This window comes from Ictalurus punctatus, chromosome 25 (genome assembly GCF_001660625.3).
Source record: "Ictalurus punctatus breed USDA103 chromosome 25, Coco_2.0, whole genome shotgun sequence".
Taxonomy (NCBI): domain Eukaryota; kingdom Metazoa; phylum Chordata; class Actinopteri; order Siluriformes; family Ictaluridae; genus Ictalurus; species Ictalurus punctatus.
The window spans coordinates 9,221,856-9,242,312 of NC_030440.2; the positions used below are offsets into that span (position 1 = coordinate 9,221,856).

General features: G+C 38.8%; 1 protein-coding gene across 1 annotated transcript in view; it reads right to left on the reverse strand.

The window, feature by feature from the left end:
* Nucleotides 1-1,683: 1,683 nt before the first annotated feature.
* Nucleotides 1,684-20,457, reverse strand: part of adcy1a (adenylate cyclase 1a) — a 46,012-nt gene continuing 27,238 nt past the window's right edge. Inside the window, exons 8-20 of the mRNA XM_017456080.3 lie at nt 20,250-20,405; nt 19,682-19,873; nt 16,105-16,202; nt 15,377-15,461; nt 15,082-15,171; nt 14,667-14,920; nt 14,285-14,411; nt 12,495-12,611; nt 8,375-8,521; nt 7,629-7,727; nt 6,607-6,721; nt 4,869-4,993; nt 1,684-4,792 (exon numbers count right to left, since the gene is read on the reverse strand). Coding sequence (XP_017311569.1) covers nt 4,481-4,792; nt 4,869-4,993; nt 6,607-6,721; nt 7,629-7,727; nt 8,375-8,521; nt 12,495-12,611; nt 14,285-14,411; nt 14,667-14,920; nt 15,082-15,171; nt 15,377-15,461; nt 16,105-16,202; nt 19,682-19,873; nt 20,250-20,405 — 1,917 coding nt within the window. The 3' untranslated portion in view covers nt 1,684-4,480. The remainder of the gene's footprint in view (nt 4,793-4,868; nt 4,994-6,606; nt 6,722-7,628; nt 7,728-8,374; nt 8,522-12,494; nt 12,612-14,284; nt 14,412-14,666; nt 14,921-15,081; nt 15,172-15,376; nt 15,462-16,104; nt 16,203-19,681; nt 19,874-20,249; nt 20,406-20,457) is intronic.

The following is a 20,457-nucleotide window of genomic DNA, read 5'->3' on the forward strand; positions in this document are numbered from 1 at the left end:
GTTCACAGGTGTTGTTTTTATAATCACGCGACGCGCTTAATTGCTACGTCACCTGATCACGGCAGGCCTATAAATTGGCATGATGTTACACAAGCTTCAGATACTGGTCATGCGTGAGGGCTCTTCCCACAGCATGAAGCTCACGCAACACTGAGTTCCCTTTGAAAGGGAACATGTTCTCCATGCTTGCTCTATGAACATTTTCAGTGGAGGAGGAGGAGTGGGAAGTTAATGACAGAACTGTTTTGTTTAAGATGATGTTTTATAACAAATAATTTGAATTAAATATACCAAATATTGGGAGAGATAAAGGGGGATTATGGAGTGGGTAATGTCCATAGATCAAACATATGTGTGGACCATGGTGATCTTGTTTTCCATGCAAAGATGGTGGGGGAAAAAACATGGAAAACGTGTTTCTATTTTTTCAATGCTGTTTTTGGGCTTATTTCAGGTCATTTGGGTGGAATTGGAGATGTAAATTTAATGACAATTTTGCTGAAATCTGGCAACCATAGTTAATGATATTAGCTCTGCTGTGTTTGTCTCAGAAGAACAGTGGAAACACACCTGCTGTAAGCACAGTTGAATCAAGGTACATGTTAAACTATTCAAAACAAGCTTCTAGACTGTATGCTAGTATGTTGTTGATTCTCACCTGCTTTTTTGGGGGATATTCCAAAATTAACTAAATAGTAGTTTATAGCATAAGTCAAGTGTGATATACTCTCGATTTTTGTTTGAAGCTATGTTGTTATTAATGTCAGCCTAATCCACCAAAATCTTAGGTCATGAGCTGCTGCTTTAAACATGTTTAAATTGTTAAGTTCAAAGAGGCTCAAACTCTCACACAGTTACTGTTAGTTGTTAAGTAAGTGGGGAGTGAAGGCTAGCTCATCTGGTCTGATCCCACAGAAAAGTTACTGTAGCACAAATTGCTGAAAAAGTTTACGCTGGCTATGATAGAAAGGTGTCAGAGCACACAGTGCATCACAGCTTGCTGTGTATGGGGCTGCGTAGCTGCAGATTGGTCAGAGTGCCTAGGCTGACCCCTGTCCATCACCGAAATCAACTACAATGGGCACATGAGCATTAGAACTGGACCATGGAGTGATGGAAGAAGGTGGCCTGGTCTGATGAATCACATTTTCTTTTACATCATCTGGATGTCTGTGTGTGTGTGTGTGTGTGTGTGTGTGTGTGTGTCGCTTACTTGGTGAAGAGATGGCACCAGGATGCACTATGGGAAGATGGAAAGACGGCGGAGGCAATGTGATGCTCAATGGGCAATGTTCCACTGAGAAACCTTGTATTAGCTCTGTGGGTTGCAAGTGCTGTACAAATTACAATTTACACTGGGCATGTGGCAGAAATTCAATATCAGTAGCTTCACTTTATGCGGCATATTTAGTTTTTTGTAAAGGTGCAATCATGCTGAGATATGAGATCAGATTTCAACGTACAACTATAAATAGTTTTATGTTTTTTTGCTGGATACAGTGATAGAATCAGGGATAGTAAATGACACTTGTTTTGCTCAACTTGTTTTTCCTGAGGTCCAACGGTCACCTTTACAATCACATACAACTGACTCAAGGACACAGCCATTACCACACAAACAGGGTGCAATGACTCAGTGACACATGACATACAGAAACACCCAAACACTATGTCAGTTCCAGCTCTGTCTCTCATTGTCATTTTATTCCAGAACAGTGCAAACACAGGTATAAAAGATCTCAATATGAAATTTACATTCACATATATCAATATTGCAATCAATACATTGCAACCCCAAAAAATAGCACATATATTTAAGGTTATAAGTAAAATACTTTCAATTTACTCTGCAGTAGATTTCATACATGTAATATTTTAAACCCGTATCATATATGAAAATATCTAATTAACATGAAAATCTAGTGTATTAACTGTGAACATTTTATGCATTATTAAAGTTGTAATATTTAGAATGGCGATGTATTAGGCCACTGTATTTTGTATATAGAAAATAGATCATTTTTCATGTGGCTACATTTGTTTAATCATAAACTCTGATCTAGGCATAATTCAGAGATAAAATGAAGAGTTTGGCTTTTCTATAATGATTTTCATATACATTTATTGTATAGAAAGATGAAATTTCCCATTCCCATACTATAACCATCACTTTTGGGGTGAACAGATTTTTCATAATCATAATTTTGTGTCCAATTTCAAGCTTAGAGAGCTTTATTTTATGTCACTAAATAGCTAAGAATGCATTACCCAGGACTAATGGATATTCAAGAAAATATACTTCTCCAAAACCAAGGAGAAGACATCCAACATTGAAACATCCAACCCCAAAGTTTTACAGGAAGCCAAAACTGTACCCTTGATGGATCCAGTGCATATAAAACTCTAGATTATTTTTAAAAAGTAGAATCAAACACAATATCACAAAATTGTGCTACAATAGAACACTGGAATTGATATGTTGGTAACAAAATGTGTTGGCACAAAGGAATACACCCAAACCAACAACCCCTGGATAGAAGGCAGTCACCTCAAGAGCGATGCTACAAAACTCCCAAGCTTTCTCCAACACTTCACAGCACCATGCATGGAGAAAAAAGCAAACAAGCTGTCGATAAAGGTTTGAGACCAGAAACACCGTAAAAATGAACAAAAGGCCACTGTTCTACATTCATGCAGTGCAACTAAAAGTCTTTTCTAAATATTACCCATTACACGTTTCACCCTTTTTGTTCAGGTTTTTTTGCATTAGTCATGCATTAGAGTCACATTGCACCTAGCAAAAAGAACAAGACAAGGTAGAACTGTGGCATGCGAAGAGGGACATGCAGAACGGCAAGCTTGAAGCCAACTTCATTCCCTAGGCATATTTGGAGAAATATCAGTTACAGTAGTATTTCACCAAGAAATGAAAAACTATCAAATAAATACGAGAGACTAACTGATCAGATCAAATACACATTGTGACCACAAAACCAAGATGTCCGAGGCCCTTTTTATTCTCAATACATGACGATCCATGTATATTTTGAGCATATATGACAGCAGCCATCTGCTGACTCTGCCATTTAAATCGAACACAGGTTTTATCCTGTGTTAGCACTCCTACTTGTGCAAGCACAAGGCAAAATCCTCTTGCCACCAGCACTAGCAAAACCCAGTTGAGTGTTAGCCTACTTAGAAACTCTGAATAGAGCAAATATCACAAATGTTTCCACAAATAAGAACAAGCCATGTGAGCTATTTTCAAACTTCTACAAAGCTGCTCATTATCCCAAGTGGACACTTAAGTTTCCTGCAGCGGATATAGTACATTTCAGTCTTCATGAACAGCTAAGCCACTGCTTTACATGTTGATTTCACACGTACTGTTTGTGAATTCTGGGAACACACGTTCACCTTTAGTGTGTGTGAGTTGTATATTCAAGACAAAAGCTTTTTCTGTATTTGTGTTTGTGCCAGAAACGGCATCTCCATCATAGTAAAAGGTCAAAGAGCAGCAGGAAGTGTGCACTGACGTCAAGAATGTTCCTACTCAAAGCACCAGTGTGTAAGCGTTAGCAGCTTTACTTTACCGGTGTTTGGAACTCACGGCTTATCTCATTGTTAATGATAACAGGACTATATATATTTACAAGATTTTAACATCTGGATGTAATGTATAGTCAGTTCACTCAGTCAATTCGCTCATAAAGGCAACAAGAAGAAATACTTTGAAGGATACAAGATTCAGTTTTCTGTACATCAATACAGGCTGTGAATTGCCCCAGGTTTTCATAAACTTCCCACTGACTAAACAGAACACCAATGGGATTTTTGTTTTCTCGTCACACCGTGGGCATTGATTGGTTTCTCATAAATACTCTTTCTGTGAAGTTCTTCACACATGAACTCAAACACACACAAATGTAAAATACAGCGCTGTTTAAATGATAAATGTTTGGTCCCCACTGCATACACATGCTTATTTTCATAGGCAAATAAACACACACACACACACACACACACACACACACACACACAAACTCACACACAGAGGAGTGTGTGCGGCTCCTTTGTTGGTGTGAAGCTGCCATTACTGTAAAACACATGCTCCTCTTTAGGAGCCCCTGATATCTAGCTGGACTGAGGAAGACTCATTAAAACAAACACCCACACACGTGCACATGCACACACACAAACATACACACACAAATAAACAAACCTGCTCATTATGTTTGCATGTGTGTGGGGAGGAGAGTTATACTCTGCATGAGAGATTTAAATGTCTCATCACTCATAAACATCACGGTCACCCTGTGGACAGTGAAGACTGCTTTAATCTCAGTCATGCGTCTCTCCCGTTGCTTTCTCAATGCGAGTGTGTTCTTCTGTGTCCTCCATCATCCCCTCAGTCCGTCACGTCTCACTCCCCCTTGATTCGCTAACAGGTTGTTTGCCATAGAAAGTGCCTCCTCGTCAGTCACACCTCCATCTCCACGTCGACAGAAATGGAGGGCAGGTAGAGGATGCTGTTGTTGGAGGAGGTGGGACCAGGGCCAACATTCTGTGTTTTGACCCCATAACTAGTCGCAGTGGGGGCGTGGCTCAACTTTGTCTGGATGCATGGGCTTCCTCTGCGCTCCAAGCTCTGGGAGCACGATTGGAGAGGGCCTTCATGAGACCAACTTTCTAGGAAGTAGGTGAGCATTTGACCTTTTCCTTTCACACTGACCTGACCACGGCATAGGAAGCGGTAATGGCCAGAGAGGAGCCGGAAGACGTCTTCAGTCACCTGTTAAAAAGCATCAAGTCGTGGTTTTATGCTTATCTTTTGTATTCACACATATTTGCACGTGTTTGTGTTTTACCTGGATTTTGCCTTGTACTCCAGTGCTGTCCATCCTGCTGGCCACATTCACTGTGTTCCCCCAGATGTCATACTGAGGCCTACGAGCACCAATAACTCCTGCAACCACTGGACCTACATTAATACCTGATCAAACACAATCACAATGAACTAATGAATCCATCCAGTTTATGCATTTTATTGGTCATTAATTAGCTGAGCTGCAATAAAATGTATGTCAACTGAACAGCTTCATAAGGATACTAAGACAAATGTGTGTGTGTGTGATTTTGAAGAGTCATAAATGTTTATGGATATTTCTGAGAAGATTTGGAAGATTTGAGCAAAGGAAAAACGTCAGAGAATGAATGAGTGTATTGTTGTGTGTATCCTGCTGATGTACTTAGGATGTCCTGTGCATGGCCAGTTTAGTTCTCGAGCTATATATATATATATTCCACACCTCCACACCTATATATACACTTGTGTCAGACCTATGTACAGTACTGTGCAAAAGTCTTAGGCACATGTAAAGAAAAGCTGTACAGCAAAGATGGCTTCAAAAATAACGAAATTAAATGTTTTTACATTTTTAAAAAATACTATAAAGAGCAGTAAACAGAAATAAATGAAACAAAGTCGATATATGGTGTGACGACCCAAAAAAAAATTTTTGTCTCAGGTAGAATTAGTGCAGTTTTATAAGGAAATGAGCTGTAAGTTTTATTGCACATCTTGCAGAACCAGCCACGGTTCGTCTGGAGACTTTGACTGTCGCACTTGTGTCTTATTTCTTCAGCAAAATCCAGACGCCTTCATTGTGTTTTTTTCTCTGGAAAGTGTCTCTTACCACTTAATATGCAGCTTTCTTTATTGACATACAAACATTTTTTTTCTGTGCTGGAAAACTGATGTTTGAAAATCTAACAAGTTTTTGTACTGACTAAATAATGTAGAAGTCATAAAATAAAAAATTTATAACAAAGTTTGTACTAAAAAAATAGGGTGCCTAAGACACACTACTGTACATCAGCTATCAGACACACAAAAACCTGGACAGTTGAAGACTGGAAAAAGACCAGGTGACTGTCCATTTTAGGTGAGTCTGTGCCCATGATCGCCTCAGATTCTTGTTCTTGGCTGACAGGAGTGGAACCTGATGCGGTCTTCTGCTGTTGAAGCACCTCCACTGCCAGGTTCGATGTTTTGTGCATGCTGAGATGCTTTTCTTGCTCACCACTGTTGTAAAGAGTGAATATTTGAATTATTATATCCTTCCTGGCAGCCCGAACCAATCTGGCCATTTCCTCTGACCTCAGCAAGACGTTTCCACCCACAGAACTGTCGCTCACTCAATGTTTTTTATTTTTCTCATCAATCTGTGTAAACGCTAGAGAATGATGAGTGTGAAAATCCCAGGAGATCATCAGTTTCTGAAATCTCAAACCAGCCCGTCTGGTACCAACATCCATGCCACAATTAAAGTCACAGAAATCACACTTTTTCCCCATTCAGATAAACATTACCCCAAAGCTCTTGACCTGTATCTGCTTGATTATTATTATTTTTTTTTGCATCGCACTGTTGCCACATGATTGGCTGATTAGATAACTGCATAAATGTGCAGGTGTACCAGTGTTGTTAATAAAGTGGATTGTGAGTGTATATGTTTCTCTCTCTCTCTCTCTCTCTCTCTCTCTCTCACACACACACACACACACACACACACACACACACACACACAGTGTTGGTTTACTCACCCACTCGAAGCACAAAGTCATTGTATGACTGGTAGTTTATCGCGTCGAGAACTCTGAACATCTGTATAGCGAAATCTGCCACTGTACGTAAATGTTCAGAAATGGACTTCTTGGCCTTTCAGGAAGAGAACAACAGAGTATAGGCAATAGAGACTTAAAGTTACATTAGATACACTTTGATACACTCAAATGTATCATATACTTTTACAGTGTCATTATATCTTAAAATCATATAAAGTCATAATACATAGTCTTAAAATGGTTTGGTTTCCTAAGCAAGACAAAATTAAAACAGCAAAAATGTTTGTACTATGGGCTATAATATTGTCCTTTTATCAGGATTGCTCTTTATCTTAAAGTGCATTAACTATCAGTATCAACTATTCAGCATTTACAGTGATACTAATAGGAAAGTTCTGTATGTACAAGAGTGAGGAATGTAAGTCTGGACCAGTGGGTACTGAATGTGTGATTTTTTAACCATTAAAAATCTATAACACGTTTAACATGATTTAATGACTAAGAAACTAAACAAAACGGCGTAAGAACATACAGTAAATATACACAATGACTAACAAATTTGGAAACACCGCCATTTCCCCATGCCATCCCTGATACACACATAGGTAATAACTGCTAGTAAACTAGCTTGCATTTCTCACAGGCAAATGGGGTTTAAGTATCTGTATCTGAATTTGTATTATTATGTGACTTATTATAGATTCTTAATGGTTTAATGATTAACAACCAATCCTCTGAAGGATTTATTAATCACTAACATGATAAAAAAAAAAAAGCTAGCTAACAGTTCCTGGGTATGACATCATCCTCTAATAATTTTCATTTCAGATGTGATTGGTCCAAAGCTGTGGAGCCAGTTTCATGAGGTCATAAACTGAGGTCATATGTATGTGATGTTCGCTGAAACTTTTTGTATGGAAGTACTACTCATTCATGTTTTGACGAAAAGGTTTCCCCTAAGCATTGTTTCTCAATTATTTGCTCACACATTCTTTGTGTACCTTAGATCCAGTGGTCGGAACAAGGCCCACTGCTGCCATGTAAGTGCTGCCTATAGTTTTAATCTTCTCAATGTCCTTATAGCACTCCTTATCCAGCAGCTGCAGAGAGAGAGAGAGAGAGAAGCAACTGCAGAAATGACCAAATTATATTAAAGACTCTTTTTGTAAACATAAACATTCTGCCAGTTTAGTGAGCCAGCTCTACACGCAAACAGATACAGATGCATTTTTGGCTTCCAGTCCTCACTAAAACTTCTTGACCGCAGAAAATGCACCTGTATGTGTAAGGGTAAAACTGAGAAATTACAAAACTCTGTCTATAGTCCGATGCTAGGCCCCTGATTATCATGTGATCCATCTCCAAACAATCCAAAGCAGACGGTGAGTTTATTAAACTGCTATTTAACTGTTTGTACTGTTTCGTTTGCTCTTTTACAATTGAACAGAGCTGTGTGCAATATTAACACACTTTAAATTCACTGCTTATTTTCATATCCACTTTCTTTTGGTCACCTACCTTATCCAGTGTACTTCATATCAAACCACAGACCCAGAGTAAACTGTGTGAACTGCATAAATGGAGTAAACCACCTGGTTCAGGTAGTGTGTGCAATCTGTGTATGCACCAGACTGGCCTTTGCCTATTGTCTCTGACCTTTTAAAAATGACAACAAAGGGCCAATGTGGACATTTATCTATATCTGTATCTGTACAAGAGAGCTCAAGAGAGAACGAGGGATTCTTACTGCATCAAAGTCTGCAATGATCTCATTGAGGAGCCGCAAACACTCTACACCCATATTGTTTCCATCCAGCTCAATGTAGAAGTCATTGAAGTTTGGGATGGAGGCGAACAGGACGCCCACCTGAGAGTAGGACTGATAGTACAGGTCCTGTGACAGAGGGGAGACAAGAAGAATGTTCATTAGAACCTAGTGTTGGCTTGTGTACAATAACAGCTGTCAATGTGTGCTCCGGTATATTTACCGGAGCGTTAATGAAGCCTGAGATATGAATAATGATGCAAATGCAGACATTCACAACATGTGGGCAATTACACATAATATGAATAATTTTTTTTTTTAAAGTTCACAATAAATTAGCAGTACTGTCACCTGAAAACAACATTACAGTCTTGATCAAGATCAGTTTGGGTCTGTAAAAGGAATAAACTGTCCAACATTCATGTGAGTGTGTGATGTGTGTATCTAAGGGAAGGGTGCGCATGAGACGTGTTTTGTGTGTGTGTGTGTGTGTGTGTGTGTGTGTGTGTGTGTGTGTGTGTGTGTGTGTGTGAGTGGTCAAAACATTCCAGGATGTTTGTTGACATCATTTCTTGGAAAAAGGCTTAAATAGGAATAGAAACTGGTAACACTAATATTAACCCTTCAGTTACACCGAAGAGCATATTGATTATTAGAGAAAAAGGACACCAATACAGTACACCTGTAATTTTCACACTTTGGAATGGCACTTTAACTCAGAGACTGTAAAATAACTTTCAAAGCTCAGTTGCAAAGCAAGTACAATAATCCCAAACTTGACTCATTTACACAACCATAATACAGCATCATCAACGATTCTGCATTAACCTTTCACTTAATAACGCCTGCAATACTGCAACACCACAACATAGTGGAGAGAGGGGGAACTGCAGCAAACATTCATGAGCCAGAGAAACTTCATTGTTTTTTTTAATCAAATTAAAATTTTTAGGAAAAACTACACATCATAGCCATATAATTATTTATTTGTAATTTGTCATATGATTTGGCTGGTATGATGTAACACATTCAGAAGAAGCAAAAGTGAGAGAGAAAATTGGGGGATTTTATAGGAAAGAGAAATCAGGTCATGTAAAGTACCTCAACAGAAAACTGCTTTAATGAGGCCAGCTGACACAGCTCCAACCACTAGACCAGATCTGATGCTCCTTTTGAGAGAGATCTGTGGCTAGTGTGGAATGAGGCCCCAGGAACTGTTTCCCTCCTTTTTTGATCATCAGACAGAAGTATTAATAATTTGTGGACACACATCCCCATTAACCATGTGGAGGCCTACATACATCTACCCAGGACTGTCCTAACGTTACATATGCCACTGACAGTCATTACTATATATGATTATGTCATCTAAATAGGCAGCAGCGAATGCACAATGTGGTTGTAGAATGCAGTCCATTAGTCAGTGAAACAGCCAGTGTCACAAGCAACCAGTGACAAAATGGTATAAATTGGATGGTGGGGATAAAGACGTTTTTCTTTGGACTTTGGAGACAAAAATGTGTCGAGGAAAAATGAGGCACATCCAGACAATCCAGATGCTCTTCAATACAAGGCAATATATCCATCAAAATTAGGAAAAGTGTTTTCCTTGCAGAAGTCCAATGGACCGACCCATTTGGCTTGGGTACTGTGTGATGTCTCTATTACACCCATCTGTAGAATTTTCCCCAGTGCCTCCTCAACTACTTTTCCTTTGTGTTCAGGCAATCAATAAGTCTTGTTCTATGACTTCTGTGCATCTAGGTAAAGGGGGGGGGGGGGGGGGGGGGGGTATTTTTTGAAAATTTCGGTTTAAACATGGCAAGCTCTGCTCTCTGGGACAGTGAGAAATGGACTTCAAGTGGGATTGGAGTGAGTACACTCTGGTTCCGACACATTCTCTACACAGCAGATGTTGCTCTGGCAACGGGGACCACTTCTACTGTTTGAGCAGATTGAGGTGGTGAATCTGCTGTGTTCCCCGAGTCCTTTCACAATACCTCTTCCTCAGAGAACTTCCTCGTTATGAACTTCCTCAGCCCATTGAAGGGCCCTTGCTACTTGGTGGGTTATTTTGAGCTAGAGATAGGGAATAATACAAACATCTTCCGGTCCCTGTTCTCTCTACCTATTACATAGCCACTGTTCCTTTCTTTGGGCTGATGCAAATTCTCCCCCGATAAGTGACTGGAGTTTTGCTTGCAAGTCGAAGATGTACTGATCCTCATTTTTACTGGGAGTTGGACTGCACTCTCTGTTTTCTTTAATCACATCCTACACACCCCTGTATCAAACGGGGGGAAGCCATGTGGAGAAGTGGAGCACTTCCTGGAATGCAAATAGGGCAAACATTTATTGCATTTCCAGATAACAAAGGCATATGTCCTGCTACGCAAACGGTATGTCACTTTGTTTGTCAGAACACACCCAGTCCTAAATAAGGTGAGGAAACCCTGACCAATCAGTTGACAAGATCACCACATTTGTTTCGTGAATTTGGCCCTTATATTCAATTTTGAGGAGCTCCAGAGGATGTGTGCAGATCCCCATCTAAAAAGCTCACCTTCATCTCCCAACACAACACACTTAATCTTGAATGAGACTTTGGAGGATCATAGTCTGTAGTCTGTGCGCAGCCCCAATCGAATAACCTGATACATGACATTAAATCTGACTGCAGGCCCATGCCAAACCCCTTTCTCACTTGCTACATATGATTGGTTAAGAGTGATTTTAAGCTTTTAAGACTTTTAAGTCAGAGATTCGACATACTGTAAATTAACATACGCAGTGATTTAACTCAAGTTTTCATGAAGTTCCCAATGACTGAAAAAGACAACCAATAGGATTCTTTATGTGCGTGTGTCAAGCCAACTGCATTGACAGATCTCATAGTGATACCGAATTCTCATGAATTCTATCCATGCCACATATGCTTCCTTTCTTTTCAACTACATTCAACCACATCCTGTTTCTTCTTCTTCAGAAAGCAGAAAAACCCTTTCTGACCATTGAATCAGTTTGCTTATGTGATCCCTAGTTATTTCTAGACTCGACTGCGGCAACTCTCATCTTACTGGTCTCAGCGTATATGCCTTTTCTCCTCTACAGAGCATTCAGAATGGGGCTGCTTGCCTGGTTTGTAACAAATTAAAAACTCGTTTCTTTATATTCCACACATTAAAAGGCACAGAACCATATTGACTATGTACTATGGTTCAGAACTACATACCTCCATGCCAACTCAGGATGCTTGGTATGTTCTTTTCTAAGGTCAAATCATACTCAAAATGCAATAACTTGCTGCTTCATTGTTCTGGCTTCTCAATGGTGGAATGATTTATTTATTTTTTTAATATATATACCACTTATACCACCCTAACATTAGATACAAACAAAGCATTTGTTTCTTGTCTTTCATGCTGTTAATCTTTCTAAATTCGCTAGATGCTTTGTATTGCTTCAACTGTTAAGTGTCGACTAAATGACTAAATACAAATGTAAACAACTGCACAGATATAAACACAACCAAACACACACAAATGTAAATTTCAGCACTGTTGTGATTCTGAATGTCAGTCCATATTATATACAAAAGCTCTAAGTGGCTCATCAGTGTATATTTGCAATTAAAAGGCTCAAACAACAAAGCTCCAAGGCCTGGTGAGTCATAGGACAGTCATAGTGTTTACCCTGTTCTGATTAAAGTGGCCAGATGACCATTTCCTGCCCTGTGTGGAAGCAGGGATATTTGAACAGAGAAATACACTAATGTAGAGTATTAAATAAGATCTGAGTCATAAACGGTAGTTATCAACAAACAATTTTGAGGAAGTCGTAGTCATCACAGATCTCCTATTTACTTTTAGACAAAAAGTATGCGTTAAGAGGCGATTTTCTTTAGTATCATAAGTACCAGAAACTCTTAATTGTGATGTAGTTACATTGAAATACTGAAAAATGTTGACATATATCAGCGGGATAAAATAATATGAATTATATATAGGGATCGGCGTAAATTGCTCCAAACTAAGTTGAGACAGCAAGAGTGTGACAAGTGGGATAAAGTGTGAAACTGTTTCTGCAGAGAAAGTATTCAGACCATGTTACGTGGGTTGGACAGGAGAAAGTGCTGGGCCACATGGGCAGGGAGCAAGTTAAACAGAATCCTCTTATTGTCCAGTTTGACTTTCTCCATGTCATCTCTATCCTCTTCAGCCTGGAAATCATACACACACACACACACACAAATAATGTAATAACATATGTGTAAAAAATGAATATGAATAAATAAAGTATGAATGATCTACCATTCAAGTTGCTTACCATTAAAATCTTTTAACAGAATTATATAGAAATGTTCAAGCCTACATGCATATTTCACTAGCTGACAGTCATTCAAAAAGTAACACATAAATCATGGAGAGTATTGAGGCAAAACAAGGTTTAGTTTTTGGAAATATAAACATTAATATCAACATTTTGTTGAGCACAGTGGTGCAGAGCTGCCACCTCACAGCTTCAGGGTCCTGGTTTAACCCTGAACTCTGGATTATTTCTGTGTGGAGTTTTGCATGTTCTCCACGTGTTCCAGTTTCAAAACTGTCCACGGATGTGCAGGATTGATGATGCTAAACTGCCAGTAGATGTGAAGGAGTGTGTGAAGCTTTGTGTGCATGGTATTAGAAAGTGAGCAAGCATTTTCTGAGCTCTTTTCAGACTGAAAATTATCTTGGAATAGTCCACAAGGGGGCACTGTTCAACTGTGAACTTCATGAGTCATCAGCAAGTCAAGTCTCACTATGTTTATCCATCAAGATACTTAAACTTGTATGATGTTTAGCTGAAAAGTTGGCTCAGGTCTGCTTGTGTGCTGAGTAATAATATACAAGTAATCTGCTTTACATAATGTGATTAAATTAAATTAGTACTTGTTATCAGTAGTATATATATTGGAAATGATGCCTAATCATACTATACTTACTTTTTCTTATTACTTGATTATGTTTTATGTAAAAAAAATCATAGTATATTAATGAGAAATTTACTGAAGATACAATCCATGCATTGTATCTTTCTGATGTTAATGTCAATGTGCCTACCTTGTTTTGGTTTCATTCTTTTGTTCCTTTTAAACTTTATGTTTGGTTGTGTTTTTGGAAATTAATGTCCAAAAATATATATTTGCCTCTTTCTTTTAGCACTTTTTTAAAAGCATAATATAATGACAAAAAAATTAGATCAGAACTAGTTTGAATATAATCAGATTATACTACACTTCCTATGTAACCCCTAAAGATTGTATTACTGCTTGCATATTAAATCATAACTCGTGCCATTTTTAAATAATCAGTATCCAATTACATTTCCTGAGTAATCTACCCAAGACTGTCTACAGTTCAAGATGATTTGTTTTAATCCACTGGACTGATACTATGTTCTCTATTATTTACGCAAGCAATAGGAAGTTGGGGATTTTCCTGTAGCTACTGTGTACAGTGGGGGATCACATTGGTTTTCTTTACCAGTGGCCTAATGACAGCTGCTTCAGTGGGGATAATCCCCAGTTAAAGCGAGATATTTATCCAGTTTAGAACATCTGTTGAGAGAGAGCTTTAAAAACTGGCTTTAAAATGCTAAGAGCCACAGGGTCAAGAGAACAGCTGGAGGATAAAAAAAATAATGACTTTGGATTCAAGATTAACTACTGCAAAGTTTCACATAATAGACTTTTAATGAATATGCCATTTGGATGGAGGAAAAAAACTGCTGGTAAAGATCCATTTAAGACTGGCACTAGTGATGGAGAGACACATATGGAGCGGTCTATACACTGATACACACACACACACACACACACACACACACACACACATACACACACACACATACCTGTGTGGCCCACAGGTAGTCAAGTCTGAGTTTGAGGTCCTGTTGCCTGCAGTGGAGTATCATTGCACCAGAGAAGAGGAGCATCGCCAGAACTGGATCATACCCATGTGTGTGAAAGAACCCTCCTCTACATACACACAAAGCACAAACACCCAAACACACTTAACACAGTGTTTGTATTTTATTGAAACAATAGAACTCACCATCATTATTCTCAATAGATTATGGTATGGGATTATGTGATACCGTTATATATCTACATCAAGGTATAATGGCATACCCAGAGCGTAAACACTTGTTTAGTTCTAGCATTATCATTTCTTTAGGTGTGTGTAAGCACTGGTTTGATGTTATCATTGCATGCTTGCTGTTCACCGCTCACCCCACAGCTTGCCGGTAACCGCTGGTCTCCATGACAACGGTATGGAGGACGTTGAGGAGGAGAAGTAAGAGAATCTTGGGTAGTGATGACACGCGCAGGTATAGAGCCACAGACAGTGATGCCATCACGCAAGATAGGAACACGTACGGAGTGTATTTACACACACCTGTACCCACTGCCGTGCTGTTCACTATGACAACCCTGAAAATGGAGATGCTGGAGTTGCCCTCCCATGACCATGGCATGCACGCCACCTGTAATGTAGAGAGCAGAATGGTTTGTTTTCTTAATTTCAACAAACAAAAAAGGTTTTTATGGTTCCAAAAGTTGAGGTTTGTATAGCAAAAGGAGAACGTTTCATATTTCCCTATAAAAACGGGTAAAAAGGGCTTTGTGTGTGTACGTGCACACTCACTACACAGCCCTGGGTCACGGAATACGTCAGAAGGACCAGAAAGCCACACAGAACCGTCCTGATCTGCAGAGTAAGACAGTCCGGAGAGCACTACCGAGAGATGGAGGGGGGTGATGTTAAAGAAAAAAGTAAGGAATTAGGATTAGGAATGCATTTTTTCAGATATTAGTATTTCAAACCACACATTGCACAGGAGATTAGAAGTGTAAAAGCCACACGGTCAAGACATTCTGCTTTTATACTGTTTTTGTAGTTCAGTTATTCAGTCATTGCTGTCTATGTTAATGTGTCTTACCTGCATGTGAGTGAGGTGAAGATACATTACACTTGCCATATGAAAACAGATACAAATAACCAGCAAAATAACGATCACCAGACCTCTATAAAGAGATAGCAAGAAAGAGACATAGAATTACTGCATGTGTATGTAGTGTGTGTATGCATGTTATTATAGCTAACAAAGTCTAAAATGGTCAATGAAAAATAAAATCATTTTAAGAACAAGAATTTTGTAACAGAAATAACATTTTAAAAAGTACAACTAAAGGAACACTACCTGAAATTAAATAAATAAAATAAAATTACTTTCCCTTTTTTTCCCTACAAAACATTCAGGTTAATAAGTTCCAGTTTAGTGGTGAATAACTGTGTCCGTAAAGACAAGAACGAGGTGTGGGTATATTTTGAACTGAACTGTCTTACACAAAAAGTGGGCTGGATGAATTGCACAGCAGTCACTGACAGAACAAATGACTAAAACTAAAACCACAGCATAGCAGGTTTTTCGTTTGATTTTTTGTTTTGTTTTGTTTTTCACCATTTATGTTGTGAAAATTTAGATCAATTTGATAAAGAAAATCTATCTAATAAAACTTACTAAAACCTAAAAACTAACATGATTTTTGAAAAAATAAAATATAAACAATCATATAAAATATAAAGTTAATTGAAAAAAAAAAAAAAAACTATAATAGCACCAGCATGTGTAGTTATGAGTGTGGTGGTGTTGAATGTGCTACATACTGAGGGATAATTAGAAAATAGATGAGAGCGAAGAGTGAAGTGAGGAGGAGAGAGAACACCACGGCATTGATAAAGCCATCATCATACACCTGCTGATACTGAGAGGGAGAGAGAGAGACAGAGAGAGAGAGAGAGAGAGCACAGTGGGTATTCCAATATCCAAAAAGCAATTACACAATTATTTCTTCTGTCTTCAGGATGTTTTTCTGAATATATGACCCTTTCTTATGATGGATGATGGCTAAATCCACATGAGAGAGAGAAGCTCACTACAGTCTACCAGCAGCCTGACATTGAGGTGAACATGAGCTCACTGAATGATGCCTTCTCTTCATTAGTGCTGAAAACTAGCATCTGTCTCCCTGCTGCAATATATACGCATTGTCATTACTCTCCTGCTGAGACTGGGGAAAGACAACGCTCCCTATTGCCAAAGACAGAAAGTGTGTGTGTGTGTGTGTGTGTGTGTGTGTGTGTGGGCACACTTTTCAGATGTCCCAGAACTGTTACTGTTGCCCCCATTCTTAAGGTGGGTGAGTCCTTTATGCCAGTACAGTAGGTGGTGTGAAGACGGGATTGAAGAAAAGGGAGAAGAAAGAGAGAGCGAGAGCGAGAGGGAGGGGGAGAGAGAGGGGGGGGAGACAGAGAGGATGAGGGAGAGAGGGAGGAGGAGAGGGAATGAGAGAGGGGAGTAAATGTGGGGGTGAGAGGTGGATGAAAGTGAGAAGAGACGCAGTCACGAAGCACAAGAGAACAATGTGGGGGATGCAGCTCTCTATCTGTGTGTGTGTGTGTTTGTGTGTGTGTGTGTGTGTGTGTGTGTGTGTGTGCATACGATTATGCTGTGTGTGTTTGTGTAGGCTAACAATCCTTTTGTGCCTATATCCAAGGTTATTGCTTCTCTTTTCTTCTACATCCCTCACCATCAGAGACAGCCCAAAGTTCTTTGGGGTCTTAAGGTGGAAGAACTGACCTTGAGAATTGATATTCAAACTAACTTTTTCACACCTCCACACACTTCACATTATCATACACGTCCTGTGTTGTCAGTTAAGGGATCTACTTTATTTCCATAAGAGGTTATTTCAAAATAAGAGACAGATTTATTTGAGCTTTTATTTACTATATCAGATGTTCAGTGAGTCAGACGTTTACAGACACTTTGTTAGTATTTGGTGGCATTGCCTTATAATTGCTTAACTACATTTTCATAATTTTCAACATAATTGCTTAACTCATTCCTTCTGACAGAACTGGTATAACTCAGTATTAGAGTGGCCTTCACAAAGCCCTGACCTGAAATCCAGAGAAAATTTGTGGACTGAACTGAAAAAGTGCGTCTGAGCAATGAGGCCTACACACCCGACTTTCACTTTGTTGTGTTTAAGGCAGGGATGTCCCATCTTACACAGAAACAGCCAGTGAGGATTAAACTTTTTACTCCAACCAGTCAGAAGTCAGACCTGAGTCTATTGAAAGCCAAAATTAGCTGATTACACAGGTGTAGCTCCTGTTAATTAGAATGAAAACCTGCACCCACATTGGCCCTTTGCAGATCAAATTGGACACCCCTGCTTTAAGGCATTCTGTTACAATTTTGTAGGCATGCTTAGGATCATTGTTCTGCAGTTGTGACCAAGTTTGAACTTTCTGGCTGATGTCTTGCTTCAGTATTTCTTGATAATCCTCCTTCCTCATGATGTCATCTACAATATTTTCTAAAGTGCACCAGTCCCGTTTTCAGTAAAACACCCTCACAACGTCATGCTTCCACCCCCATGCTTCACAGTAGAAATGGTGCTCTTCGGATTAAAAGCCTCAAATGTTTTTTCTCCATAAATAATGCTAATCATTATAGCCAAACAGTACAATTTTTCTTTCATCTGATCACAGAACACGCCTCCAAACAGCTGGTGATCACCTGTAAATGTCAGTCTAGCATAGACCAGCATATGCAGCCGCCTGTATATCTGTCTCTAATCGATTGTTTCAAAATTACCTCTGATGTGAACAAAGTAGATGAGCTAATTGACTTGCCAAAGGAAACATATGGCAACATGACGTGTGAAGTTGAGAAAAATGGAGATTGAATATCTTTAGCCTCGGTGTATATAAATTTTTGACCTCAACTATAGCTACCTAGATCGATGCTGCATTTTAACTGAAGCATAGTAGTATTTGTATACCTCTATACTGTAAATAAGACACTTATAGAAATGTTTCAACTGCCAGATACGTTTGAATATCATTTCGCTAGAAAGCATCTATTTGCCTTAAAGCTTACTTGTTGCAAAACTGCTGCACATACAGCTGTGGGGATGTGGAGAAAAGATTAAAGGCTGTTTTATGCTTTTGGCAATTAGTAGCATATGAGCAACAGTGGAAGAGTCTCTTTAATCAAAAAGTAGTTACAGAACAATTTCATGCATAATATGATGACCAACAGCTGTGTGGTGCTAAAACACCCCAATAACAACCACAATTATGTCGTTTTGACCACATGTTCCCCTGGTCCAGTGTGGATCTGACAAACATAAACGAGGCATTACGTTCAGCTACTACATGGTTTTACAGAGTAGCTGTGTATTTCTTCATATACAAATGCCAAGCAAAGATGAAAAAGGAAATATATGATTTGCATTTCTTTATAGGGACTGTTAAATGGATATTAAGGGCATTATCTGTTTTTGCACTACTGACAAAGCAGCTGTTGTTTATATTTTTTTATATTCTTGTTCTGTGTTTCTCTTATTGCAGTTTATCTGAGGTGTACAAGAGGTTCAAATATTCTCTTTATTTGGTGCCGTAACTTTCTAAATGTCTCTAGTAAGTAAAAAAAAACAAAACAGAACAACTGTGCATATTGTGATATAAACTGTTACCATTAGCATTTAAAAATTGCAAAATATTGTGATACAAAATTTGGTTATATAATTCGTCGCCCACTTGGTTAGTCCACATGAACTCCACAGCATTGTTGTCATATGTTAGGACCTCTGAGCCATGTGGTGCAAAATTTGTTCTACAAAACATTAAGGCGAAGTGAGAACTACTTTAATGGGAAAAAATGCAGCTGCCAATAAACCAGTATCACTCTGGGAATGTAATTCTTTTACACAAAGCTGAGCTATAGAGGTCATAATCAGTGAATCAGTTACTTCAAATAAAACTTAGCATGAACTTGATCTTATGTGAAAATAAATAGCATGGATTTGAAACAAATGTAGGAAAAGCTACAACCTCTACCCTTAACTTTCAAATTTGCAAATGAAATCATGCTAATAAGAACAAAAAAAAAAAAAAAAAAAACCTCTACAAAAAAAAAAACTAATAGAATAATTAAACCACACCAGAACTAACCAAAATTATACAGATTTTTAAGGGAAACTATAAATGTTGAAACATGTTATGTGTGTTTCAATTAAAAAAAGAAAGAAAGAAAGAAACCGTGCCCTATGCGGCAACCTATACAGATTAACTGACAGGCCAAGCCAGCTCAGAATAATGCACAGCCTCTGTTTTTATTTGTATGTGTGTAAATGTGATTGTAAAAGACTGTGGCTATGAGTGTGCCAACCGTTCTCTCTCGTTCTCTGCTCCTGTAGGTCAGAGTGATGTAATTGAGATCTGCTGTTTCCGATTCGGTTTGCCGAGCTTCAATCAGTCTTCCGATGTAGCGGTTCACACGTGTTCCGGGTGAGTTATGCGCTACTCCCGAGAAGGACGTGCGGTTGCGTAGCTTCTCTGATGCTGTGCGTAGAGCTCGCCTCTGTAATGATTGATGAAAAGTCAGACTAGTATAGACCCTTGCACATGAAATGAATCAAATTCATTTATCAATTACATAATCAGGGCTGAATTCTAGCAAAGGTCCTGAAAGTCATGACTTAAATCTATTTGTAGACAGGAAACATTAATAGTCCACCTATACACATGTACACACAATCACCCACTTTAAGAAAAATGAAAGAGGATATCAGGTTAGAGTTACATTAGTGTGTATGTGAGTATGCGTGTATGTACTGTACATGTGTGTGCTACATCCAGTGATACAAAATCCACTCAAACTCTGCAGCTAATCCAAATTGCCACATCACACTCACATGCGGATGTAGATTTAAAAGCGCACACCCGTAAACACGCACCTTATCATCGTCTTCGCAGGTCATGACATTGGAGAAAGGAATCTCAGCCTTAAACATTTTCCTGCAGTGCATGAGCTGCACGAGAAGGTAGCAGACCGTCTTAAACTTCATCTTCTTTGCTGGCTTTATATCAGACAGAATCAAGCCAGGGAAAATCTGGATTAAAAAAAGGAAAGAGAGGGAGCGAAATCTTCTTTTTTTTTTTTTT